The sequence below is a fragment of the Microtus oregoni genome, unplaced genomic scaffold (assembly GCF_018167655.1).
Source record: "Microtus oregoni isolate MIOR12 unplaced genomic scaffold, Mior012 000033F_ref0000390, whole genome shotgun sequence".
Lineage (NCBI taxonomy): Eukaryota > Metazoa > Chordata > Mammalia > Rodentia > Cricetidae > Microtus > Microtus oregoni.
Window position 1 is genome coordinate 12,046,524 of NW_024543092.1, and position 27,503 is coordinate 12,074,026.

At 44.1% G+C, this 27,503-nt stretch overlaps 1 protein-coding gene across 4 annotated transcripts in view; it reads right to left on the reverse strand.

Annotated features, from left to right (window-relative positions):
• Syne1 (spectrin repeat containing nuclear envelope protein 1) overlaps window positions 1-27,503 on the reverse strand; it is a 461,524-nt gene that overhangs the window by 167,364 nt on the left and 266,657 nt on the right. For all 4 annotated transcript variants that reach the window (XM_041680032.1, XM_041680030.1, XM_041680029.1 and 1 more), the window contains 14 exons: window positions 27,216-27,362; window positions 22,939-23,064; window positions 21,761-21,937; window positions 20,495-20,760; window positions 16,552-18,712; window positions 12,566-12,903; window positions 12,227-12,371; window positions 10,843-11,061; window positions 9,071-9,333; window positions 6,205-6,370; window positions 5,739-5,891; window positions 1,899-2,051; window positions 1,028-1,210; window positions 14-151 (listed from right to left, as the gene is read on the reverse strand). In XM_041680032.1, coding sequence (XP_041535966.1) covers window positions 14-151; window positions 1,028-1,210; window positions 1,899-2,051; window positions 5,739-5,891; window positions 6,205-6,370; window positions 9,071-9,333; window positions 10,843-11,061; window positions 12,227-12,371; window positions 12,566-12,903; window positions 16,552-18,712; window positions 20,495-20,760; window positions 21,761-21,937; window positions 22,939-23,064; window positions 27,216-27,362 — 4,635 coding nt within the window. The remainder of the gene's footprint in view (window positions 1-13; window positions 152-1,027; window positions 1,211-1,898; window positions 2,052-5,738; window positions 5,892-6,204; window positions 6,371-9,070; window positions 9,334-10,842; window positions 11,062-12,226; window positions 12,372-12,565; window positions 12,904-16,551; window positions 18,713-20,494; window positions 20,761-21,760; window positions 21,938-22,938; window positions 23,065-27,215; window positions 27,363-27,503) is intronic.

A 27,503-nucleotide genomic window follows, 5' to 3' on the forward strand; every position in this document is an offset into this window, starting at 1 on the left:
CCCCTGAAATTACCTGGTGCAAGATGTACTGTTCTCGGAGCTGGCTTGCAGAATTCCATGCAATGTTTCCATGCACCAAGACTTTAGCTTTCTCGATCCACTTCAGAATGGACTCCAGCATTTCACTGTATTCTTCTAAGTGTGAGGACGCCTGAAAAGTCATTAGTACTCAGATGAATGTAAATCCTTTCTGGCGAGTGGGAAATTCATCCGTAACCTGTGTCTTCGGATGCAGCCATCCCAGAGAGTGGCAGTTATAGCTGTGATATTCAAAGGGATCCTTGAAAATCACTTGCCTATGGAAAATCTGTCAAAGATTTTCCGGTGATCTTAGGGTAATAAACCAAGTTCATAATACATTTATTTCTCTTTTTCTCACTTTTCATTCTCATCTTATTCTCCCCATCCCCTTCTATCATCTTTCTCTATCTCACTGAGTAAAGGAGGTGGCCAGCAGGGACTGCATCTTGCAGGATCTCAACACCATTATTCACCATCACCAGTTCCTAAGCTGGGTACCACACTAAGTACAGTGTCTGTTATCCCAGTCTGGAGGACAGAGGCAGAGGCAGGAGGATCAGGATATCAAGGCCCTCATTGTCTGTGAGTGATTTGAGGCCAGCTTAGGATATATGAAAAAAAAAAACCACTAAGAAAAAGCTGAACAACTCAGAACTTAAGATGATGTATATATGGGTATGTATGTAACTTTAAAATATTTCGATCCGTCCTACACTGCTTTTATAGAACTCATTAGTAGATGGTTATTCTTTTTACTATTACAGCTCCAGTTTACAAAGTATATATACAGCCAAGTCTATTCATGTGAAACTTTGTCAAAATAGTTTAGTTTGTTATGAACCAAATATGGGTTTATATATAAATCATAGAAACACTGTAGAAAACAAGCCACAGGAAAACCTCTTACATCATCTCTAGTACTGTCTTTTTATTTATTTTCAAAAGCGAGATGGTAATAATGTCTACTTTAAAGCATGTTGGTTACCTTAAAGCCTGGACCACATACCTGGTTGAGTTTGGATAGCCGGCTCTCAGCCTGCCTGATGGTTTGCTGGTGGAGTTCCATCAGCTTTCCTATCTTCTTGGCCAATGGCTTACCCAGCTGCCCATGCTGTTCCGAGAATGTCTGTACAGCAGCATCTAATTCCATGAGCTTGGAGTTACAGCCATCTAATTCTTCTCCCAGTATCTGTACAGCCATCAACAGGAAAGAGCAAAGGATTACAGAAAATACATTTCTCAGGGTTTCCTAAGACCAGATGGATTCTACTTTAGAGGTTGGAGTTAAAGGTAAGAATTACAAATATCATTCTACTAGGACTTAACTGTTTCCATCTCTTGGGTGAAGGCAGCAGAGTGGGCTGTGGTGTGAGCCTTATATCTGTTTCCTTGGGAGAGGACTGGTTTTTCCTTCTGCCCCACCCAATGGATTTGAGCTGTTTAGCTCATCAACAGGGTGCAAACACAAGATGTTATTGATTTGCCTTGAAATTCTGAAGTTTGCACTTGTAGACTGTCATGAATCTTTTACTACTCTATCACATATAAGTGCATGCATGTATATCTATGCATGTATATCCATTACAATGATAAATTACATAAATGGGCTGGTGTTATTACATTTACAGAGTGTTTCAACTGCCTCCTTTTCCTGCTGGGTTTTGATGGTTTGTTAAGAACTCTCTATAACTAGGTAACACTGATAAGGCAAAGCAGTTGAACCAGTAGCCAGCAATGCATTTTGCTCTTTCCTCTTCTCCCCACTTCCTACCATCTGCCCCTCCCTTAACTTTGCTCCCCTTTACCTTCTGCTCCCCCACCTTCTAGCCACCCCTCTTTACCTCCTGGCCCCCTTAGCTTCTGCCCCTCCTCCTTACCTTCTGGTCAGTCTTAGCTTGAACTAGATTGTCGGTTTTGGCTTTCAGCTTTGTTAGGATGGTGGTGAGATCTTTGGCCACCTTCTGGATCTGGCGGCCGAACTCCTGGCTCGTGGCCTTGCCCTGCTCAATTTCCTGTACCTTCTCTTGGATCTAAATGACCAAAAGGGGACATCCAAACCCATCATTGTTGAAATGGGAGAAGAGATTAAAATTCTCTAACAATGCCGACTGCTCATGTTTTAGGTGGACAAAGCTGCTTTGACATTGACAGAACTCATGAAAGTGGGGCGGGGGGACAGAGACAGCTCAAGGTTTGAAGGTACTTGAGCAATTGTGAGGACTGGAGTTCTGGGGTTTGGATCTCAGAATCCAGGTATCAAGCTGGGTGTTCTGCATCTGTCAGCACCCCCAGTTCCACAGGGGGCGGAGGCAAGAGGATTGCTGAGGCTGCTGACTTCCAGCCTCGCTGAGAATACAGGATCCTTGTACTCAGGAAGAGACCCTGCCTCCAATGGATAGGCAGAGAGTGATAGAGGAGGACACTGGATGTTTTCTTCTGGTCTCCGTGTGTACACAGGCACACACACACACACACACACACACACACACATGCACACACATGGTTACACACACACACACACACACACACATAACTAAATAAATAATATCTTTAAAACGTTTAGAGGAAGTAGGTCCAATCCCCCAAGACTTTGAGGTTGATTTATTCTCAGTAGCTTTGTGCGTTTACTATGGTCCTTCTGCTGTTCCAGCAAGAAACCAAAATCAATGTCGGCTCACCGAGTCGTTCATTAAATATTTACAGAAGCTAATTGGTGTTGCTCTATAGGTAGCTCACCCTGGCTTGTGTATTCGCTGGCCTTGTATCTGTGATACACACACTCCTTATCACTTTTTTTTTCTTCTTTTACTTTGTGTGTGTTGCATACGTGTGTGCGTGCGTGTGGGCAAACATGCTGCTGGGAAATTACTCTGCCACTGAGCCTCACTTTTTTTCTTAAAGGATGCAATTTTTTTAAAGGATGCATTTATTCACATGGAAAGGGGAAAATAGAGAAGATCGCCTGACATAATTGGGAGCATGGGGATGAGAGTTGAAGGGAAGGTGGAAGGGGAAGAAGAGGAGAGAAGGGGAAGGGTGAAGAGAACTTGAGGGAATGGGATAGTCGAGATGGAGGAAGGACAGAGATGAGAGCAAGGAAAGAGATATCTTGATTGAGGGAGCCATTATACAGTTAGCAGAAACCTGGCTCTAGAGAAATTCCCAGGAAATTAAAAGGATGACCCCAGTTAGGACCCTAAGCAATAAAGGAGAGGGGGCCCAATCTTGTCTTGCCCTGTAGTCAGACTGATGAATATCTTAAATATCACCACAGAACCTTCATCCAGCAACTGATAGAAACAGAGGCAGAGACCCACATTGGTGCACTGGACTGAGCTCCCAAGGTCCAGTTGAAGAGTGGGAGGAATGAGAATGTGAGCAAAGAGGTCAAGACCTTGATGGGTTCACCCACTGAAACAGTCTGCCTGAGCTAGTGGGAGCTCACCAACTCCAGCCAGACTGGGAAGGACCAAGCATGGACCAAACTGGTCCCTCTGAGTGTGGTTGACAGTTGAATGGCTGGGGCAGACTGAGGAGCCACTGACAGTGGCTCCAGGATTATCCCTACTGCATATACTGGCTTTTTGGGAACCCATTCTCTTTGGATGGATACCTTGCTTGGCCTGGATATAGTGGGGAAGGTCTTGGACCTTCCAAAGAGCAGTGTGCCTTGCCTTCTTTGAGGAGTGAGTGGATGGGGGTGAAGTGGGAGGGTATGTGGAGGGAGTGGGGGGAGGGGAGGAGTGGGAACTTGGATTGGTATGTATAGTGAAAAAGAATAGTTTGTTTCTTTTTAAAAAAATAAATATATATATAATTTTTTATCTAAAAAAAAGAGAAAGGCCTTTCAAATTCTCAGAGAAACAGCATTGCATTGGACTGCATCATTTTGACTCAAGTGCCAAAATAACTAAATTGCAGAGAATAACTCTAGCAAGCAACAAGTAAACAGAGAAAATTTTAAATTTTATTTTTTTGAAAATTATTTATTTTAATGTGTGTGTGTGTGTGTGTGTGTGTGTGTGTGTGTGTGTGTGTACGTATGCATGTGTGTGGATACCTATGGAATCCAGAAGAGGGTGCCAGAGCCCCGGAAGCTGGAGTTACAGGGGGTTGTGAGCCTTCTGATCTGAGTGCTGGGAACAGAACTCAGGTCCTCTGCTGGAGCAGCAAGTGCATGTAACTGCAGAGCTGTGTATCCAGTCTACTAAAGGACTTTTCAAAGACCTTAACTAGTTAACTTATCCTTCCTGCAATCTTCCAAGTCCAATAAGTCCAATAGGCCAGTTAAATAGTAAAAAAAAAAACCAAAACAAAACAAAGAAACTACACTCTGTCTTTGTTTAGTTCAAAATCCTGGTGCAGTATGACTGGGTTCTGTTATGATTTCCAATCACTCTGCCTCCTTCACTGGAGATTCAAAAGTGCAGCCTAGATGTGTGAAAGTTGTGGTCTATGTTTTCTGATCCACAAGCATTTTAGCACCTGTGTGTGTCATCCCTTTGTGCCACAAAGAGTGGGCTATAAGTGGGCTTCAAAAACTCTGGCAAGGCCGGGCGGTGGTGGCGCACGCCTTTAATCCCAGCACTTGGGAGGCAGAGGTAGGCGGATCTTTGTGAGTTTGAGACCAGCCTGGTCTACAAGAGCTAGTTCCAGGACATGCTCCAAAACCACAGAGAAACCCTGTCTCAAAAAACTAAAAAAAAAAAAAAAAAAAAAAAAAAAAAAAAAAAAAAAAAACCTCTGGCAATCAGCCACCAAGACAATTCTAAAACCCATTACGTGTCCACACAGACACCACATGACATGATTTTTACACAAAATCTCTTTATGGAGTGAGATCCCCGATCTCCTGGTCTTCACACCGAAAAGGACTCTTTATTTCTTGTTTCAAATAATTTTCAAGTCTGTGGCTCTGAGTTCTGATTATGGTGAGCCTTCCATTGGGCAGAATGAGGCCCCTCCTCTAATGCCATGGGCCCCCAGCATTCACAGCAGGGACAACTGTGACCCCAACTTTTCTTGTCTCTTCCCCATGAGCATCCCTTTCCTTCAATATCTTCACCCACCCACCTTCTATCTCACTGAACTAAAGTCACCGTTTGAAGAATGACTGGCACACTCTGGTTACTCAATATTAATATTGAAATATGTCATATCTTACTTTTTATTTCAGATATTATTTTACTCATGTTGGAGAAGCAGATAAATTCTATTTCTTTGTTTATGTCTTGAACACCAGGCTTCCGGTTATTGGGTGATGGATTGGTGCTGTTTGTGGATGTTGTGGTTCTTTTTGAACATGGGGCTTAGCTGGAAGATGTGGGTTGCTGCCTGTAGCATTTGAAGTTTTGAGCCATCTCTACCAATAGCCCAAGATTTCTGCTTCTCCAATATATGAGGCATTCCAGTCACACATTCCTGCCATGCCTTCTCTACCATGATGGAATGTCCTCCCTGAGTCCAAACAAATCCTTCTTCCCTCCCTTGCATCTGTCAGGATTCCTGTCACAGTGATGTGTTTGTATAACATCACTGTTCATAGCTGCGGTCATTTGATATGTTTCTTGCCCAGGAAAGAGTTCCAAGTGAATGCTAATTGTTTTATAGTGGTCAATTATTTACTATGGTTTCCTGGGAAGTATGATTGCACAAACTAAGATACCTCTTATAGGACTAACCCTGTGAGAGAACAGAAAGATGCCCAATAAGCTTACCTGGTCATGGATCTTTAGGTCCAATGCAACTTCAGCTAGCTGGAGGGAGATTTCAGGTGGCAATATAGTGTAAAGACCCAAGTACTTATCCTTCTGTTCTTCTGCAATTTTCTCGATGCTCTCTCGGTGGCTGGTGGCTTCTGTCAGGAGGGTCTAAGGAAAGAAGGCAGAACAAGAAAATAATGGGGACCTGATAAGGGGCACACTTTTTACGAATCTAGAGATAAAGTCATCTATTTTCATCAGTTATGAAATTAGAGAAATGGAGTTCATTTCCTATGAGAAAAATGAACTTCAGAATGTCCCTTCCACCAGGCAACTAATGCCAAGAAGGAATAATACATCACATCTATATAATTCATGCCTGAAAGTTCTAATTGACAGTTCATTCAGTATGTACAAGAGTCACCGGAACAAAGGCCATGTTTTGACATGGCGAGCAGAGAGAGCGAGGAGACGTCTGTACCTTCAGTTCTTCTAGTTGCGTGTCTATCTCTATCATTGGGTTTCCCAGATAGTCCTTCGTTTCTTGAACCCAAGACTTCACAGCACTGATTTGAGTCTCGACCGCCCCCCGTTCCTGTAGCTCCTGCTTCACCAGTTTGCTGTGGCTCTTCACTTTGTCTTGCATGCTTCAGAATACCAGAGGGAGAAAGGAGAAGCAGATCTGAGGTGAAAGGAACTCTCCCAGGCATGCCACAGTTTGATAACAGACACAGAAAGGGAAAAGCCTAGTTTGGAGCAGGTCATGTTACTTCTAGCTCTGAGATATTATTTAGCGACACCAGAGTTCAGTTCAAGTATAACAGAAGAAGTTGCGTCACTGGGGGGTGAATAATTTATCACTTGGAAATTGGAGAGTTGACTTTGTTCCCTGCCGCTAAACTGCTATTTATTTCCCTATGCAGAAAACCTAAGGATAGCCAGATTCCTTACTTCTTTCATATCTGCTCAAATGGTATGGTATCATCACCATTTGAAAGTGATGTACCATGGGGCTGGAGAGATGGCTCAGTGGTTAAGAGCACTGCCTGCTCTTCCAAAGGTCCTGAGTTCAATTCCCGGCACCCACATGGTGGCTCACAACCATCTGTAATGGGGTCTGGTGCCCTCTTCTGGCCTCCAGGCATACACACACAGAATATTGTATACATAATAAATAAATAAATATTTAAAAAAAAAAAGAAAGTGATGTACCATTAGAACATGTGGAGCTGTAAGAAGTCAGCCTTTAAAGAAAGAATCGACCTCTAGACATGTCACCATGATTATGTCAACGTCATGATTGATTCGAATTAATGGGATAAAAAGCTTTTCAGTACCTAGTATCAGATTACCCTAATACCATTAATAACTAAGAGAGGTGAATATATATTTGTATGAGATAATGTTACTTAATAGAGGGACAAAATTATTTAAAGACATTTTCACAATGGCCCAAAGAGTGAATCAGGCCAGTTCTATGTAGTGACATTTCATTTGTGTTTTAGTAAATAAAGTTTAGGTGAGGATCAGAGAATAAAACAGCCCCACTGGTCTGATCAGCCATACAGACCAGGCAATAGTAACACACACCTTTAATCCCAATAGCCAAAATAGTTGCCATAGAAACCATCAGTACATGCCTTTAACCCCAGTGGTGCATGCCTTTAATCCCAGCACTAGAGAGGATTATAAAACAGGAGGAGACAGCTCTCAGACTCAGTCTCATTCTGAGATCCCTGGAGGCAGGATCGCCATTTCAAACTAAGATTGAGGAAAGAGCCAGTGGTTGACTGCTTTGCTTTTCTCATCTTCAGGTTGAACCCCGATATCAGTCTCTGAGTTTTTCTTAATGGTGCTTCAATTCCAGAGCATCAAGATGAACTTTTCCTGGATTCACTGTCAAGGATTGGGACGAATCCTTTGATTTCTGTGTCATCGGTGCCCCCATTCCCCTAGATCACCAACGGATGATCGAGCTTTGGCAAACGGACATTTTAAATAAAGCTCAGTCACAAAGGTCCACATATAACCTGGGACTTACTAACAGCCAGGCCGACGTCGAACTCATGACACTCCTGCCTCAGCCTGCTGGCGGTTAGGAAGACACTTCTGCGTCACTGTGCCTGGCACCTGCTATCGTTTGAATGACTCATCCTCTCTCCCACTGTCCGAGGGATTTCTAAATTGTTTGTATCTCATTCCACCCCTGTGTCATTCAAACCTGCTCAGTCTCCAGCTGCAGAAGACACCTTCTTTGCCATCCCCGTCCTCAGCTTGTTTTCTCTTAGTGTTTGTGTAGGTTAATCTCCAGTGCCAGCTTCCCTGGGTGTAGAATCACCAGAGAAGCACACTTACGAGCAACTTTCCAGAGATGTCTAATAGAAGGAGGATGTCCTCTCCTAAATGTGGGTGGCACTAACCCACAGGCTGGGGTGCCAGTCTGAATAAAAAGGAAAGCAAGAGAGAGCAAACTGAGCACACACCACCATTTGTTTCCTGACTTGGGTGTAGTGAGTGCAAGGATCTCATGATCCACTGTGCCTCCCCTCCTGTGACGGACTGTAGCCCCTCAGACTGTGAAGCCAATCGAAACCTTCCTTCCTTAAGGTGATTTCATCACAGCGACAAGAAGAGTAACAACTTTGTGCATATTTTGTAATACTTTATTGAACTGGTACTTTAAAATGCAGGAAGGTGAGCAATAAGTCTTTTGACTTATCATTCTATCCTCCACCCCACCCGTGTGTGTGTGTGTGTGTGTGTGTGTGCGTGCTCACAAATGGGTGTGTGTGTAAGTATGCATGCATGTGCAGATGCATGTATATAAAGGCCAGAGGTCAGACGTTGGTGCAGCTCTTCAGGAGCTATCCCTCTGGGTTTGTTTTTCAGATGGAGTCTCTGTTATAATTCAGGGTCACCCGTGCCAAAAATCATAACACTGATGACCTCAAGCTCATGGAGTAGGCTAAGCTCCCTAGCTAGCCAGTTCCAGAGATCTGCCTGCTGCTATAGCCTGCTGCTGGGGTAGCAAGCATAGGCTACCATGTTCAGCTTTTCTTTTTTTTTCCCTTTAAAATGTGGGTGCTGACTATCAAACCTGGATCATTACACGTGTGTAGCAGGTACTTTACAAACTGAGGTATCCTCCCCACTGGCTCTTATTACCATGTAATATTTCTATTAGCATAGGTGTCCTTGTCTAACAAAGAATGGAAGAGTTAAGAACGGCAGGAGTAGAAAGAAAGGCATGCAGCCGGCATGACGGAGCATCCCCATGCCTGAGTACCCCAGCTGTCCCTTTGAGTCAAGACCAGTTATAACAGTGAACAAAACAGAGATGCAATTACCTGAGACACTGATCTTGCATTGCAGAGATTTCCCGCAGAACGGGCGCCTCTTCTGCAGCGGTGCCAGGGACAGCCCCATCTTGTAGCATGCTCAGCGCCCGCTGCTGTAACACGCCCAGGGCCAGCTGCTGCTGCTCCAGTTCCAGCGAGCACGTATCGTGGCATTCAAGGAGGGCCACGAGCTCTGCTTTGGAGGCCTTTTCTATTGTACTTTCAGGTAATTTACCTTGCAGCTGTGCAATCATTTCAGTGGTTTCTTTCATCTAGTGACAAGCAGACATTGTATGAAGCTCAAAATCATACTAAGAAATAGTATGGTGAGGCCACTAAGTGACAGACACACTTGACATGGTCCACCGTGATGACATAAATTCTGAATTTTAGAAATAAAAACTGACATGGTAGCTTTAACATGAAAGACCACCTCTCCTAACCTGGTCTTAAATTATTAATCCCCTGATCTTAGCAAGGCAGTCACAGACTACATGTGACAAAGAAACATTAAATGAACGAGCACACAAAACATCCACTCTTAAAGTTAGCCTGAGCGTGTGTGGGAGTCACCAGGAAGGTGTGGCTAACACACTGAGCCCTACCTATTGGGCGGAAGAAATAACACATAAATTTGAGGAATACGTTCAAGTCTTATTTTTACAACAAAGAAAAAAATTAATTTTGGACTTTTTCCAAAATAGGTTTAAAACAAATGGGATTCACGCTGGACTTGTCTTCTTTTCTAAATTTTATTGCTTAATCTTTTTTAAAAATTCATTTATATATTTATTTTTGAAGTTTTAGTTATTATTAATGTGAGTGTGTGTGCACGTGCGTGCGTGAGGCAGACACAAGAACAGGAGCGCGGGTGTCCATGTAACACGCATGCGGACGTCGTACGACAGCTTTAGGAGCCTGTTCTCTCACTTCACTGTGGTTCTGGGGATCGAATCCAGCTAACGGACCTGTACCGCAAGCCCTTTCACCTGCTGAACCATTTAGCTGGCCCTTGCTTATTTTAAAATTAGTATACAAAACAACAGATTTCCTTATAACATTTTCATAAATACTTGGTTTTGGTTTATCCTATCCCTCTCTCTCTTTCCAATTTCCCTGTCTTTCCTCATCCTGCCTCACGCATTCATTCTTCTGCCCCTTGTGTTCTTTCTTTTCTACTCCCTGTCATGACCATTATGTTGCTCTCCCCAAGCTCTCTGGCCCTAACAAAACTAAATTGTACAATGCACATTACATTTTGTCTCAGAATTTAATTTGAAAATGGAAAAGATGATGAAAGTTTCATAACACTAATTTCAAAGGAGAAGCATGTACTGTTTGAACGAGAAATCCCCCACCTCCACCTCCAGCCTCGGGTATTTGAATACTCGGTCTGCAGTTAATGGTTCTTTTTGAGGAGGTTTAGAAGGTGTGGCCTTAGTGGAGGAAATATGTCACTGTGAGAAAGAGCTGAGGTCTTCCCCTACTCCCAGTTTGTGCTCTCTGCTTGGTGCTTGTGATTCAAGATGTGAGCCCTGAGCTTGCTGCTCCAACCGAAACGCCTGCTGTCTGCCGCCATGCCTCCCTCCACCGAGGACCCTAATCCTCTGGAATCCTAAGCCAAAATAAACTCTTTCTTCCCTTGGTCATGGTGTTTTATCACAGCAAAAGAAAGGTAGCTAACACAAAGGCAAAAGACAAGATACTAGTTTCCAAAATACATCCTAATCTTTGAGAAATAGGACAAAGCCCAACTTAAGCCAATCTGTAAGGAAAGTTACCTTATTGCTCAAGCCCTTCCACTCATCTATGGCATCCTGCAGGATCTTCTCCTGGTCCTGGGCCACAGCATGGAGACGCGTCCAGCGCTGCCAGACAGTGGTGATCGACCTGCTTAGGGTGGCTTTGCTTGCATCATTTCCGGTTTTCTCTAGGTGTGATGCTCTTTCCTCCAGGGCCACAATTTTCTCATGCAAAGAGTCAACTACAGACACTACAGCCTAGTGCAGGGTTGGGGGTGAGTAGAGGGGGTTAGAGAAAGATTGATTTTGGTTTTTAAGTTCAGTGGGCTTGAGTAGAAGCCCAAAGACACTTGTAAAAGGAGATATTTCTAAATAAATTTAGGTCCCTCAGGCAGTCATGATGGTACAAGTCTAGTGGTGGGGAGGTGGGGGGGAGAGAGTCAGGAGGTCAAGGTCATCTTCCAAGGTTATATTTATGTGGAGAGTTCGAGACCAGCCTAGAATACCTGGAAACCTGCCTCAAAAACCCCAAAGTAAATTAGTAATTATGAATATGTTTTGCTTCCTCTAATACCTCTAAAGTTTTACTTATCAGAGTTGGGTTTTGATTGATTTATTTTGAAAGGCAGATATTATTTATTTATGAAAGACAAGTTATTTTCTACTTGAGATTTTTTTTTATTCTCTGAATATCAACAGAAATGAAAGAAAATTTTACTTTGGTATTTTAGAATGCTCCCATCTTCCTTATGTTGTTATGCTAGTCGAGGGGCACATGGGCATTTATTTCTGGATTTTGTTTTAGTTAGTCCAAGTTATCCAGAATTATTAGTCCAAGTTATCAGAGAATTTGACAATGTTTTAAAAGGTTTAGTTAGTTATTTATTCTGGGGGCTGGCAGGATATGAACAGGAGTTACAGACGACCTTTTATGGGCCAGTTCTTTCTTTTCCTCCTTGTTTGGCAGATGGCGTCTCTCTCGTTTTAGCTGCTACACTGACTCCAGGAGCTTCTAGGGAGTTCTCCTGTTGCCATCTCCCTTGCTGTAGAGGTGTTAGGATTCCTAACCTGTGCCTGCTCACCTTGCTTTTTATGTGGGTTCAGGGGACCTGACTCAGGTTGTCAGACGCCAGGCTTGCACAGCGAGTATTATTACCCACTGAGTCATCTTCCCAGCCCTTTACTGCCATTTTGAAAGACCGTATCTTCTCAGAAGCAATTGCTTTGAATTTCTCTCTTGATCCTTTGCTATGCATTTCTTGTCAGTACCCCCAACTATGAAATGTGTTTATTTGTGTCTTTATCATACCAAAGGAAGCCGGATGGAAATAAAGAAAGATTTAAAGATGTGATTCTGGACACATCACAAAGACTTCTAGCAATTAACAGTAAACGACATCAAAATAACTACGACAAAACTGACCTTGTGTTTTGACAGCTTCTCCTCAGCTTCCTGGCCTGAGGAAGTCTTCAGCAATGAAAACTCAGACAGCTTCTTTTCCCCATCATTCATCAACTCGATAACCTCTTCCCTTGCTTTCTGGTACTCCTGCCATTGAACCGTACATCTTGAAAGAGTCCAAGAGAAATAAATAAGCAAAATAAACCCACCTATTCCCACACAGAGCCCTGGTGTCCCTATGTCTAACGGTAAGAGGAGAAAGCAAATGTGCATGCTCATGTATGTCACTATATACATTCTGTTAGTATGCTGTTACTTTCTGTGTGACAACATCTTTTTGCCTTAACCTACTCTAAATACCTCTGCAAGAGGTCCCGCTGGGCATGGGCGTCCTGGAAGACCCTCTGGCTCCTCTGTTCCAGGGAAGTCATCTTCTGTGCTAGCTCTTCCTTCCCATTTGGCTTGATGAGTGGATCCAGCTTGGTCACAAGGCCTTGGAGCTCCTCCATGTGGCTGTGGAACTGGCCCTCTGTCTTGAAAAATTCCACGTGACTTTTGAGATTCTCCTCGGCGCTCTCCACATCTAGGCCATTGCCTGCCAGCTGTAGCATTTCTTGAGCATCCTCCAGCCAGTCACTGGCTGTCTGGAACACTTGATAGTACCTTTGACAGTGGCTGTATATTTCTGTCAAGGTTGCCTAAAAGACAGTTACCGTGATAGAATCAACTTCCATTTGCAGGAGGTTTGTAGGAAGTCCTTTTGTTTTTCCATCTCTTTTCTAGTTCCCAGCTCTATAAAAGCCATGAGAAGTTAATGCAGAAATTGGGAAAATTGTTTTTCTGGTGAGAGAGGAATCCTTTATTCCTCCCTTTGCTCATCTTACTATAATTCTACCAGTGTGATTAAAATATGTCATGGATAAGTAAAGAGAGAAATGAACTATAAATTTTTGCTAGTCTGGATTGGTTCGGAAACTTTTTTGGTGTATGTATATGTATTTCTCAAAATAAAATACAAAGTGTAGTAGCTAGATGACTTGTGAGGTAGTTTTGCCTCAGTGGGTTAAAAGAATGACAACGTTCAGCATCCAAATTAGCCTTCGCCAGCTTCTGGAAATGAACGGCTTGCCCTTGAGCCTTGAGCGAAGACTAAACTAGACAAAGTAAAACTCCATAAAGCTTGCTGCTTCAAATCCAGAAGGAGAGGAAATACTCTAACCAGCTGTCAACGACTGGACAAGAAGAGCTACACTGAAAGCAAAGGCAGCAATGCAGTAGTCAGGGTGGGAAGCAAACAAGGAGAGAATGGGAAAGGAGAGAAAAGGGTGAGCAGGTGGGCTGCAAATGCTTCCTGTAACATCTGGATGGAGGCCACCAAGGGACAGAGGCAAAGCAGAGGCAGCCTCCCTGGCTGATTTCAGGAATCGCCAACTTGAAACAAAGAATCCATCAGTGGGTTTAGACCAGTGAGTGGTGACCCCTTTTAGGGTCACAGATATCCTGCATATTGGATACTTACATTACAATTCATAAGAGTAACAAAATTACAGTGATGGGATATAGCAATGGAATAGTTTTCTGGCTTGGGGGTGGGGGTCACCACAACCTGAGGAACTGCACTAAGGGTGGCAGCATTAGGGAGACTGAGAAGACACCAGTCCTTGCTCTTCCCTGAGGGTCTGCCTTTGTAGCTATAGGAAAACAGTTGTTAAAGTTGAACGATGGTTCGGAGTTAACATGGAGAGGAAGGATGCTAAGTATACTTTGAAAAGCCAGCAATTGGTGTGTTTACTACAATCTTATACAAACACGGTAAATTTTGCTATTTAAATGGTTAGAATTAGCCGGGCGGTGGTGGCGCCTGCATTTAATCCCAGCACTCGGGAGGCAGAGGCAGGCAGATCTCTGTGAGTTCGAGGCCATCCTGGTCTACAAGAGCTAGTTCCGGGACAGGAACCAAAAAGCTACAGAGAAACCCTATCTCGAAAATCCAAAAAATAAAAAATAAATAAAATAAATGGTTAAAATTAATCTACGTTGGAAGTAGAGGCGAATGATAGGAAGATTCCGCATGCCTGATGGCCTGAGAGGCTGAAGAGCGTCTGACCACCATGAACTGTGGTTACTGGTGATTAGGAGCCAGTTCAAGGCTCCCGGATTCAGGTCCTCCATAAGAATATCAAATAGTCTTACCCACTGAACTACCCCTCTGGGCCAGGATTATTGTTGTCTCTTGTGACAGGTCCTCATATAGTTTAGGCTGGCTTCAAACTCCCTGTGTAGATGTTTAATTTGTGATCCTCCACCAGTCTCTACTTCTCATCTGCTACCATGCTCCGCTGAAGTAGTGCTGGGGGTTTAGCTTCAGAGCCACAGGTGTGATGGGCAAGCAAAGGAACTTTATCAACAGAGCTGCATTCCCAGGCGGGTGGCCAGGGGATTAAAGGAAACAACCCCAGGGAAACAATGTATCTTTTCTGCTGTGTTGAACAAGGAAGTGTGTGCTCGGTAGGAGAAAGCTCCACTAGGAGGACAATCTAGGAGATTCTCCATACGCTCCCATTGCTGCTTGTAATCCCCCAGGTCTCAGGAACAGCAGATAGAGTACCCGTGTTCCTGCTGGGTTATATTTGATGCCAAGAAGGGGAGCAATTTTACCTAAGAAGGGGAGAAGAAACAGGGCAACGGGAGGGACAGCTTACAAAAGAGCACGCCTTAGTGCTGGAGTTGGTCTGTGTCATTAGTCTGGCTTTACTGCCTTGGGAGCCTCTCCATCCAATGAGGTTTTCAAAATACCAGATTTCGGGCTGGAGAGATGGCTCAGTGGTTAAGAGCATTGCCTGCTCTTCCAAAGGACCTGAGTTCAATTCCCGGCAACCACATGGTGGCTCACAACCATCTGGAATGAGGTCTGGTGCCCTCTTCTGGCCTGCAGACATACATACAGACAGAATATTGTATACATAATAAATAAATAAATAAATAAATAAATATAAAAAAAAAAAAAAAAAAAAAAAAAAAACAAAATACCAGATTTCATGTAGTATGAAAGGGCACTAAGTACCCACTGGACATATTCTATCAGTATAGTCACAATGCTTCCGTGCGGGGAGGATTCCCATGACCTCTGCTGATGTAGGACATGCAAGGTTCTTGTATAAAGCGCCGCAGTGCGTGCATGTACCCTACACACTGTGCCGTGCTCGGCGTCATCTCCAGGTCCCTTCTGACATCTAATATAATGTTGCTATACTCGATTGTTAAGAGAGTTGTGTGAAGTGGTAAAGGTCCGTACTTGTTTTGTTTTTTTTTTAATTATGCCAATTGCATTAATCTGGAGGTTCTTCAAAAAATTGCAAACAGATCTTTTGTATAAGCCAACCATACCACTCCTGGGTATTTTCCTGAAGAGTTCTAGGACAGCATGTCACAGAGACACTTGGAAATCTACATTCATTGCAACACTCTTTGTCATGCTTGAGGGTCCACCCACAGGAATGGATAAAGAAATGTGGTAGGCATAAGTGATGGAACTTTCTTCAGCCATGAGCAAGGAGATGGTGTCATTTGCAGGAGAGTGCATGCACCTAGAGAGTGTCATACTATGTGTGCAGAGCCTAGATCTTTTTTTTTTTTAGTACAAACACACATAATGTGCATGTCTAGGGCATGAGGATGAAAACAGACTAGAGAAAGACAGGAGATGAATGGGATGGGGGATAACGCACAGAAATGTCTTTAGGAAACCCAGGACTATGTACAGTGACTATATGTCAATCAAAATACTAAGTCAGTTGCAAAAAAATGAAAATCTTCCCTATGGTTTGTTGGTTCGAATCTGTTGCAAGCCACATTATCAAAATCATTTATTATCTCCTCTAAATATACATTATCAAAATCATTTACTCTCTCCACTAAAGGTAAGAAAAAAAGGCACACTATACCAGTTTAAGTAAAATTATCCAGTGTGGGATACATGAAAATGACTGTACACATAAAAAATAAACATGGTCTTTGAAGACACCAATGAGGATGGTTTGATGAGTCAGCAAAAAAAGCAACGTCCAGTTGTTTGTTTTGTTTTGTTTTTCTTTTTAGTTTTGTGTCCTTTAAGATAAGGTCTCCTGAAGTTCAGGATAGCCTCAACGTGGTTTGTAGTTTAGTATGGCCTTGAACTCCTAATCCTCTTGTTTCCACAGCTCAAGAGCTGAAATTATATGTGGGACCCACCGCACTTGGATAAAATAAAGCACTGGACTTTAAACACAGAACCCGCCCTAACCAGATTTTTCATGTGTTTACAGAGAAGCAGCCTGGAAAAGAAAGACAGAGCGCCCCCTACCGACCTGCCGGGTGCGCAGGGCTTCCTGCACATCCCCGTCCAGCTCCTTGAGCTCAGCCAAGGTGTGCTCCAGGTCTGCAGAAATCAGCTCCTTGACTTTGGCGAACTTCTCCTGCTCCTTGTGACTCAAGGCACTCATGATCCTCAGGCTAGACAGCACTTCCTCCTGGTGGATCTGGATCTTTCGGATCTCCTCCTGGATGTCCTGGAGGCTGAGGTCCAGGCACACTGGCCCACTGAGCTCCGCCTTCACCCTCCGAAGCCAGTCCAGGGAACGGCTCATTTCCGTCTGGAAGTCTATGCTCTGTACCATTCTGCTCTCACACTCTGTCACCATCTCCCCGACGCCGGATGTCAACTGTTTCAGCTCCTCCTGCCAGGACTGGACCTGACCCTTGGCTTTCTCATAAGCCGAGGGATCGAGGTGTGGAGTAAGATCTTCGAGGTGGACAGCCACTCGTTTAAGCAGAATCCCCGAGTCCTGCAAACTTCCCGCCAGTGAGTGGTATACCTTGAGCTTCTCCTCCGCGGGCAGCGTTTCCTCGTTCACTTTGGCCTGCTCTGTTTTCACGACTTCCAGTTGACTCTCTAGCTGTTGGCACATCCTTGCATGTTCTTTGTAAGCGCTGGTGGTGTCTTCTAAGAAACCGACCCTTTGCTCTGCTTGTCGTTTCAGCCTGTGATATAGGGCGGCCAAGTGTAGCATCTTCTCTGGCTGCCAAGGCTGCCCCGTGCTGCGAAAACTTTCTTTCTTCTGGTTCAGTTCATTCATGGCTTCCCCAAGGCCCACTACCTCACCCAGAATGGCTTTGCAGCTCTCGTGAAGGGACACACTCTCCTCAACGATCAGGTCTGAGGGCATTTTTCTCATCTTCAGGAATTGGTCTTCCAGTTCACCCAGAGACTGGGTTGTCAAGTCTATCAAAGAAGCATATTCCTTTCGGGCCAGAATTGCTTCCTGGATTTTATAGAACTTGTCCTTAGCCAAGGCGACAATGACGTTGAATTGTTGGGGCAGAGCACTGAGTTTTTCACTGAGGTAGGAATGGTCAACTTCATTTAGTGATGGCAGCATGGCCTGCCCAGTCCTCTGCAGTGTGAGCAGAAGGTTCTCGTACTCCGGAGATTGTTCTAGAATGTTCTGGTATTTGTCCAATTGTGCATGGAGTTCAACCTTCTCATTCATGAGATTGATTTCAGGAAAAGTGATAATGTCTGCTTGTTTAAGCCAATGGCAGGCTTTATCAAAATCTTCTTTAAAATGCTTTCTAGAAACGAGGCTCTTCTCCAGCTCCTGCAAGCGGTGACTACATTTTTGCAAAACGGTGTCATAGACGCTCTGCAACTCCTGAAGCTTCCCCAGCACTTCCGGCCTTTCTTGCTCTATTATTCCTTTCATCAATTCGCGACCCTGTGCCCAAAGTCCGGTGACCTCATTTTGGTAAGTCTTAAGACTGGCCTGGGCAGTCTTACATGTTTTGATCTGCTTGCTCACATCGTCTGGAAGTAGGCAGATATATTCCCGGAACATGATCTTTCGCTCATGTTGTTGGATTTGGCTAGTGGCCTGAAAGACTGCCATGAGGAACTGGGTTTTCTCAGACAGAGCCTTGTTCAAGTATTTCCTTCGCTGGCCCACTAAGTCGCTGAGACAGTTCACATGCTTCTGGGCATCCGAGAGTGCCTTCTGGATCACCTTTCGTTCATTGAGGCCAAGGTCAGCCATCACACGATCTGCATCCTTCATCAGGGACTTCAGGAGCATCTGCTTGGTCTCCAGCTCACTGCAGATGGCCAGGTGGTCCATGAGGAGGTTCTGAGCCATGTCGGGAGGTGGGCTCTGCTTCAAGGCCTCCACGATGTTGGGTTGTTGCTCTTCTGCCCACTCCATCAGCTCCTGGAATCTGGATTGGACGACATTTAATTCCTCCAAGTTGGTGACTGACACCTGGATTTTCCTTTTGACCAGGTCCTCGAGCTGAAACCAGCGTCGCTCCAAGTGACTGGTCTGCTCTTTGACCAACTCTCTGTCATCCAGACTCAGGTGCTCTATCAGTTTCTGCTTGTGGTCTTTCAGGTCTTCAATGGCATTCTTCTTCTCCTGCAAGGCCAAAGCTAACTTCTTCAATGCCTCCAAGTGGACAGCTGTGCTTTCTGCGTTGGATCTGTACATACACAAAGAACACAGGAGCAAGTCAGTTCCTTGCCCTCTTAAAGGACATTTCAGTATTTTCATTAGGTGGGCATTCATAGCTTAGATTCTCCATGACTGATTCAGATAATGGCTGACCAATAAAGCTGTTGGCATTAGGAATCAAGCCTCATCCAGTCCTTGAATCAGACCAAGATGCCTATGTGCTTCTCAACTCTTTTATTGCTATACTAGACAATGCTGCCTTCCAACCACACTTCCACGTGTTTTTAGCTTTCCTTGGATCTTATAATCTCCCTAATAACATATGTGGTGTTACAGATAGAAAAACACAGATATACTGTCACAGAAAAATAGTGTTTAATGCAATAAATAGTAATAGTAGTATAGTCTTTTTGTTGGATCAAGGTATAAATGGTAGAGTGATAGATGGCAGGATCAAGAAGGTATAGCTAATGACCCAGGAGCTGTCTAGATAGACTTGGTTGTTTTTATGTGTCTCTGTACTTTGATATGAGAAAAACTTTTAAGTAAATGTGTGATTTAAATCATTAGCCTCTTCATTACAAAGCCCATATGAAAAAGCTGGATCTTATAGTCTCTTAAATTTGCAGGTGCTCAGTTCTGTAGTATGAGAAATCAGGCTTGTTGGCATTATGATTGCATTTGGTCTTGGATACATTAGGTTTAAGGTACCTATAGAATTAATGTAAGCCGAATATATGGGGAGGTTTGGCTGATAATAACTGTATTTATTTAAAAAAACAGCAAAGGGCTGAGCATCAAGAAAGAGTAGAAATGAGAAAATGGTATGCTAAAATAAACAAACTGTAAAACATCACCACGATCTACCTACTTCTAGAACAATAATGGCATTTTGTATTGTAAAAACATAATAGGTCATATAAAAAATTTATTTTTTAGTAATTGTAGTGTTCGAAAGCATGAAATGTTTTCACATAATATACTAGCGTGTGTGTGTATGTGTGTGTGTATGTGTGTGTGTGTGTGTGTGTGTGTGTGTGTGTAAAACGCAGGCACTTAATTTTTAAGGAATAAAAGCCATGAGGGATTCAAGGACCAGACATCTCAAAGGGCATAATTTAATCGAATGGCGGAATAATTCTTTAGAACATGACTGATGTGGATTAAAACTGCAGTGTTCCCCATAGGATCATGTGTTTGAACACTTTGTGCCCAGTTGGTGGCGCTGTTGTTTGGAGAGTTGTAGAAGTGAAGCTTTGCTAAAGGAAGCAGGTCACCAGAAACGAGCTTTGAGGGTATATAACCCAGTTTGCTTTCTATCTGCTCCCGGTACCTGTTCCAAGAAGTCATAGGCCAGACACACCCTTGCCACTGTGGGGATGCCTAGCCCTTCATCTTCTCTCTACAATGGACTGCATTCCCCTGAACTCTGAGCCTAAATAGTACATGGTCAGAGCAATAAGAAACATTTGTTATACAGTGACCAGACACGACTAAACTACTTGGAATATATGTAGCTCAGGGACTTGACAGACTTGCAGCGAAACTTCTGGGCCATGGAGGTTCAAGATGAATCCACTCTGAAGTCATGGATGGCAATCACTGACTGACAGTTAAGGTGACAACATTCAGTTCTTATCTCTGGAATAGTGTCTGAGATCACAGACAAACGCGTCTCTCTTGCTTTTTGCTAATAGTGTTAAATTAAACCAGGAAGCTCCCCTGCCTACTGCTCAACATTAGGATCTTAGTGCTATTCTGCCAACTTCTAACTCATCATCACGGTGACCCACTGGGTGAGTTCTGCTACCTGGCCAGGTTATCCCATTCTGTAGTAAACTTTTCAAGAAAGGCTTCAACAATCTCCATGTGGTCGTGGTAATGGCTGCTCCTCTGAAGGTCCTGTTCCCTCTGCGCACACAGCTGGCCAGCCTGCAGGCAAAGGTCTTGCCACTGGTCATTCAGGTGACTGATTTCCTTGTGCTCAGGAGACTCCTGGTTCTTTGTCAGTGAGTTCACCTTCTCTATGATGGTGCTGATGGAGGCCTGTTTGCTCTGCAGCTGCGAAGCAAAATCCTGAGGATGACAATGTAAACAGACTGAAACACAGATGCATTGCCTTTAAATATAGTTTTAAAAAACCAAAAGAAAATTTGAAAATCACCATTATTCCTGGTGAACATTAATTCCCAACTGAGGAAGACTAGAGGAACTTGGATACTTTCTTCCTTGCTTTGTATTGTTTTGAGAAGTACGGACAAAATCTAGAAGTGTGTTTCCTTGAGGTAAGAGCTTAATTGTCTCAAAATATATTGCATGACAAAATGTTTAAACCAGGTGGTGGGGGTGGACACCTTTAATCCCAGCACCTGGAAGGCAGAGGCAGGTGGATTTCTGTGAGTTCCAGTCCAGCCTGGTCTACAGAGTGAGTTCCAGGATAGCCAGGGCTACACAGAGAAACCCTGTCTCAAAAAACAAAACAGAAAACAAATAGGGCAGGCTCCAAAGCTACAGAGAAACCCTGTCTTGAAAAACAAAAACAAACAAACAAAAACAAAAACTGAACAATGAGGTCTCGTGTTTGCAAACAGCAGTTCCCAGTTCTGCAGGCTAAAAGTCAGTAGTCCCCAGTTCTTTAGGTTAAAGGTCAGCAGTGCCCCAGTTCTGTAGGTTAAAGGTCAGCAGTGCCCTAGTTCTGTAGGCTAAAGGTCACTGTGGTGCCTGCCAACAGTGAATGTTTCATATGAAAATGGCCATGTAGAACTCTGAGACTATACATGAAATATTATTTATTTACTTACTGGGACAGGGTCTTGCTACATTCCCTGGACTAGTCTTTACCTCCTGGGCTCAAGCCGTTTTCCTTCCCTAGCCTTCAAGTATGGTGCGCTACAAGTGTGTGTCACTGTGTTCAACCTATGGTTGTTTGCTGCCCACACTCCTGCTCCTTAGGTGACCGTCCTGGTGTCTGAGGGCTCACAAGGCTCAGGCATACGGAAATGAATGTATGGAGTCCATTGCATCTTTTGCTGTTCTTGGCCTCCCTTATGCCCCTCGGGCAGACGGTAGTTCCCACCTTGACTTGAGAGACCATGCTCTGGGCGATATTCAGCTCCAGCTCCGCGTGCCTCCTCTTCATGTTCTGCAGCTGTTGGTCAGCGTCCTGCAGGTAAATCCAGAGCTCGGCCTTCAGGTGCTTGATCTCTTCCCAGCCCTGAGTCATGTTCTGGGCGTGGACCAGCCTTTGTTCAATCTGGAGAAAGCACAGTGAAATGCCATCAGTTCCTATCTCTGCTCGGTGACTGAGAGGTGTGGGCTGTCAGGGGGTCCGCAGGCACCGTGTGCACACTCCACTCAGCTACAACAGAAAAGTGCCTCTTTATTTGTGCTGAGAAAAGCAGTTTTCCTTTAGGCTCAAGAGTCCTAAAGAATGAAAACATCTAAGAGTTCTCCCATGTAATTTTAATCAGTGATGTGAGGATCCAAGAAATTTTAAGTGTCTGAGATCAAAAGCCGCCCCTAAAGCTTTACCCATCGGGCTGAGCAGGAGATTCGTTATTTGACTGGTAAATTGGGTTGGAGTAATTAAGAAAGGCTTACATCTCTAACACGTTTGTCTTTTCATCTTAGAAAACTCTGAGGGTTTGATTTTTTTTTTTAAACAGGGAATCATACAGCCTAGGGTGGCCTGGAGGTCCTGACAATCCTCCTGCTTCAACCTCCCAGACCCCGCCCAGTTGTGGGATCACAGACTGCTCCACGGGGCTCCGCATTGCTTTATTAATGTTTCTGATTGTCCTTTGCAATCTGCTTTGCTGGCTTTGGGAGGTGTATAACTTGTTTTATTGTGTCTATTTAAGATACTTAGACGCTATCACCTTTCGGGAGGATTTAAGCACTAGCCCATGGCAGGCTTGATACAAAGAAGCAAGGGCAGGGGGTTCCTCAGGTTGAGTATTACTTAAAGGAGAAAGGTGTGAGAGAATATGAAGATAGCAAGAAGCTGGTCATTAGACTGGGGGACGCACAGATGGCGGGGGTTGAGGAGACTGAACAATTCAGCTGCGACTCCATTAGTACCCACTTCCATGTTCGTGATGGCTAACACATCCGTATACTAACTCATCATTACGATCTAAGAAGATCATACCAGGACTCGCCCAGGAAATATTCTCTTTAAACCTGACAGCCTTTGAAGCAGATCTGAAGAAGAGAACAGACAGTTTGCTGTGATCATGCAACTCTTGTTGTTACCAGCTGCTCTGTTTGCTGGATATCTTTGGCGGTGGTTTTCACTGAGCAGTCTGACAAGTCACACATGGAGCAGAGGAGATCCAAGTAGGTCCTTGCCTGCTCTTGCAGAGCTCTGAAGTGTTTGACCTGAAGGAAAAAAGAAGGCGTTTGTCAGAGTCAATGAGAGGGGTGCACTGTTGAGGTAGCAAACTGTGTGGTAGGGAGCATTTTATTGATATTTCAGACACCGTCTTTCTTTGCCAGTATTTTCACCCTGTCCTGAAATATATCTGTGACTCATGGGGAGAATTCCAAACACACTGGCGGATCTGTTTGTCCACCATCTGGTTCGTATTATAATTAAAGCCGTCTGCGTGGTCTGGGAAAGGGGAAAACCCAAGGCTCGTCTCCAGTCTTTCCAGATTTTCTCACAGCACCTGCGTTTCCCTTTTATATCAGGAAAAGCAGTCGCAGCCTCGTCTTCTCTGCTCATTCACAGGCTGTGCAGAACGTGGAGACGAGACCACTGTCAGGGTGAGCTGAGAAGCTTCGCTGGAGCGATATGGCTGGGGTTCCTTCCTCAGCGAGAAGTTCATAACCTGCTCTTTCCTTTATCAGATTCCAAGAGGGGCTTATGCGGGTAGTTTCCCCCCCCCCCCCATTTCTTTATAGAAACACAGAAACATGGGTCTCTTTACAGAGGCGGATCATTGAGGGAGAATACATTTTAGATACTAGGTGTAAAGTAGTCCACACAACAGAATGTAGGCCATGGTGGAACTGGTGTTCTTCTAAGGAAAGACAAGGTAATATGTCCGCAGATACTTAGCATAGTTGTGCTAAACACCATGTGGAAAAGAAAAGGTGGAGAGAGGATTATGTGGAGGAAGCCCTGCTACTCCACAGTAGTGTATCTCCAAGACTGTTCAGAGGATTAGATCTGAACATATTCAGGAAGCAAGCCATCAAACAGGGTAAGGACAATCCACACAGAAGGACACTAGGTACAAAGGCTGGAGCAGAGGGAACAGAGCAGAGGTCAGGGGAGTGACAGAGACCAAGTCCTGGGGACTCTTGTAGGGAATTAATTACATCTGCAGTAAAAAGCAGAGGACAACAAAAGGCTCAAGGAAGCTCACAGTCTGAAGAAAACATGCTGTGTCCCCACCATGGAGTCTCCTTCTGCTCTAAGGGAAAATGAAAGTATGCTCCGTGAAGGCGAATAGATAGAACTGGAAGCTACCATGTTAAAGAGAAAAAGCCGAACATCCCACTGTTCTGGTTTCTGCCTCTACTCAACAGTCTCCAATCCCAGAGCCATGGACGACTGAGGCAAATAGCTCCTCGAGGGGAGGTCTGTCCTTTACACCATGGGCTGCTCAGTAGCATCCTTAGTCTGTACCTGCTTAGAACCAACAGCCTCCCAGCCACTATTAATCACGGTGTCTGACTATGTGCTTCATCATGGCCGAATGACCCTGGGTTGGGGGGTAATTTGATGTCACCCAAATCTAGACCACCGTTCCAGTCTCAGCAGAGTTTTAAAAAGTAAACTCTTCACTACCTCAAGTCTCCTTTGTTTGGCCAATTGTGATTACAGCCTATTCGTCGGCCATGGAATAAAATTTGGAATTTATGCTGCAGGATCATAGAATGGCATTAGAAGAATTATGACCAGGCCTTGGCCTGAGAGTGGCTTTTACCATGGAGTGAGCAGTCTACAGGGGACACATACAGCAACGGAGAGCACAGGGGACCTGTCTGCTTCTCATGTCGATATAATAAATACTGATCTACTTCCCACCTAGTAAGAGCAGAGCCTTGGGTATCCACTGTGTAAAGTGACACCAATCATTAACCAGTGTGAGCAGCATCACCCCACGTCCTGTGGACCCCGGCCTTGACCCATGGCCCAGACAGATGGACATTTAGAAATGATAAGAGAATAAGCTGTCAAAATTTGAGTTTTAAGAATACTTGTAATTTAAAGGACAATTATTTACTTTGTGATTGATAAAGCTGCTTTAACCCTAGCCAGTAGAGACAGGTGCAAGTGATCATTGCTAGCATTAACTTACAAGACAAATCAATCTGGCATATTTTTCTCATCTCTCCAATTCCTGTCCCATGCCTTATAAAAACATCTAACTCTGAATGGGATTGAATTATTGTGCCAGTCTCTTGTGGTCACACGGAGAGTCGCTGGTATGTATTTACAGAAGAAAGGGTATTAGAGGGTCAAAATACAACTTGGGACCACAGTGCAGATGCTGACCAAAGCCTAACTCTGAATCTGCCTCTGTGTGGAGTCTTCAGTAGTGGAGTGCTCCAGCCCCATGTCTGTACTAGTCAACTGTGAGATGCCTGTTCGGCTTGGCACGAGGACAGCATCCAGCAAGGAAAACATTAACGAGATGGAAGAAAACAAAGAACAGAAAAGAAATTGACGAAACAAAATTCCTTCGTCTTCAGTGTCTCAGATCCAGATGGCCCACAGCCTCGAATCTCTTCTGTAGCTACTTTCAAGTAAGTGACAGGCATACAGAAAGTCTGCGGGAGGGCAGTGGGGCACAGAGCTGCACACTCAGGAACCTGAGCAAGATTAGTGGGGGGCCTCCGGGTTAGCACAGTGAATCCTGCCCTGTTCTGGCAGAAGGCCATTGTGAGAAACACCTTTTTGGTGGGAACAAAGGAGAAATATTTATTTTGGAGTGTTTTAAATAGAATACATCCATAATAAAGTCCCGCACAGAGAAGGAGAGACTCAAGGAAGCTTACAGTGGGAAAAAAAAATGTGGACTAGGGATTTGATGGAGATGTAACGTTCTGCCGTGAGGCAGGGGGATGGAACTGAAGATCGCCGCGTTAAGCAAAACAAGCCAGACTAAGAGGGACAAGCATCATGGTTTTTCTCACACATATAATTTAGAGAATGGAAAAGTGGACTTGAGAGCAAATGGGGCTGTTAGGAATGAAGGGCAGCAGGGGAGGGGCAAGAGAGGACAGAGAAGGTGCAACCTGAGGATCTGCAAGAATGCCACAAGGGACCTCACTGCTTCATGTTGTTTAATACGCAATGCAGACTGTAAAATTGAAAAACCCAGAATATAAGTAGCCTTTAATTATTTTTTCTTGGCTTAAAAAAAGGCACATTTTTTTTTTCTGATATAGTGCTTTCCAAAATATGATGTGTGTACTGATGGGAACATTTTCATGGCTTAAATAGCATAAATCATTTAAGCCAGTTCACACTGGAATGGAATAAAAGGGCACTTTCTTTATGGACTAAATGAGCAAGGGTGTTATATTGATCTCTGAAGTAAGAAATTTGAAATTTTTAGTTGATCCCATTAATTCATCTGGCAGTAATAACATTTACAATCAATTTCCTCTATTTCTCACAAGATTTGCCCTGCATGTTAACCTGCTAAGCACAAAGGTTTTAAAATATTTCTTCATGTCCTAAGGAAGTTTCTGTAGCATGATTATAAGCCCGCAGATTAATATTAATATGCAGTAAATTCCTTTCATGTGGCAACAGTTAGCATTCCCTTCCTCATCCATTCCACAATCGCTTCCTAAGCACCTCGTTTATGGAGAAAGAAAAACAACCATGGGGGAGGTCAGCATTGCTTCTCTGTTTACAGCTCAGATTCCTTTGTGAGATGACATTTGGATTTCAGCAGACTTCAGAGCTATCTGCACAGCTGGCCCTCTAGCCCGAGATTCTGTACCCACACACTTGTCCACTGAGAGCATTTGAAGGAAACCAAAATTGCGTCTGTCGTGAAGATGCACAGACGTAATTCCTCATCATGGTTGCCTACACAACTTCATAGCAGCCATTTCATTTTTGTGAGATTGTATTGCATGAAGTGTTCAGAATAATTTATAGAGAGTGTGAAGAAGCTGGGTAAACATGGATAAGATCATCACTGATACTACACACACCATTTCCAACAAGGGATCGAATACCTGCATATTGGGGGTATCCACAGGGTCCCTGAAACCAACTCCTCATGCGTGTTGAGTAACAGCTGTACTGACAAGCATTGTTTCACACAGGAGCGAACTCAGGCTCAGAGAAATGAAGTGACGGAGCCAATAGCTGCCTACTGATCAGGTCTCAGAGTTGAGCTTTGGTAAAGGACAATATTCTGTCTATTCCACAGGTGCCCTGCTTGTGTTAGAACACATACCATGAGGTCAGGCTTCCCTGATACTTTGCTGCTCCTAGAATCCAGCAGAGTAATGAATGAATGACTCATAAGGAAAATAAACTTCCCAGACTCCACTACCTGCTTGACAGCTTCTGCCCGGCTCAGAGGTGGCTGCGGGCTGGGCTTCAGGTCTGGCTGGACTGCAGAGATCCATGCCTGGCACTGCTGCAGGGTGTCTTGCCGGCTCACATGCTTCTGAAGTTCATATTCCAAACTGCGGTACACCTGAGGCAGAATGGGGCCAAGATGTTAGAGTTGACTTCTGTCTCTACAAACATCACTAAATTTGAATAAGCATGAGGAACAGGTCACTTAAAATCCTCAGGACTCCCTAGTACTATGTATATCTAACATGATCAAAAGTGT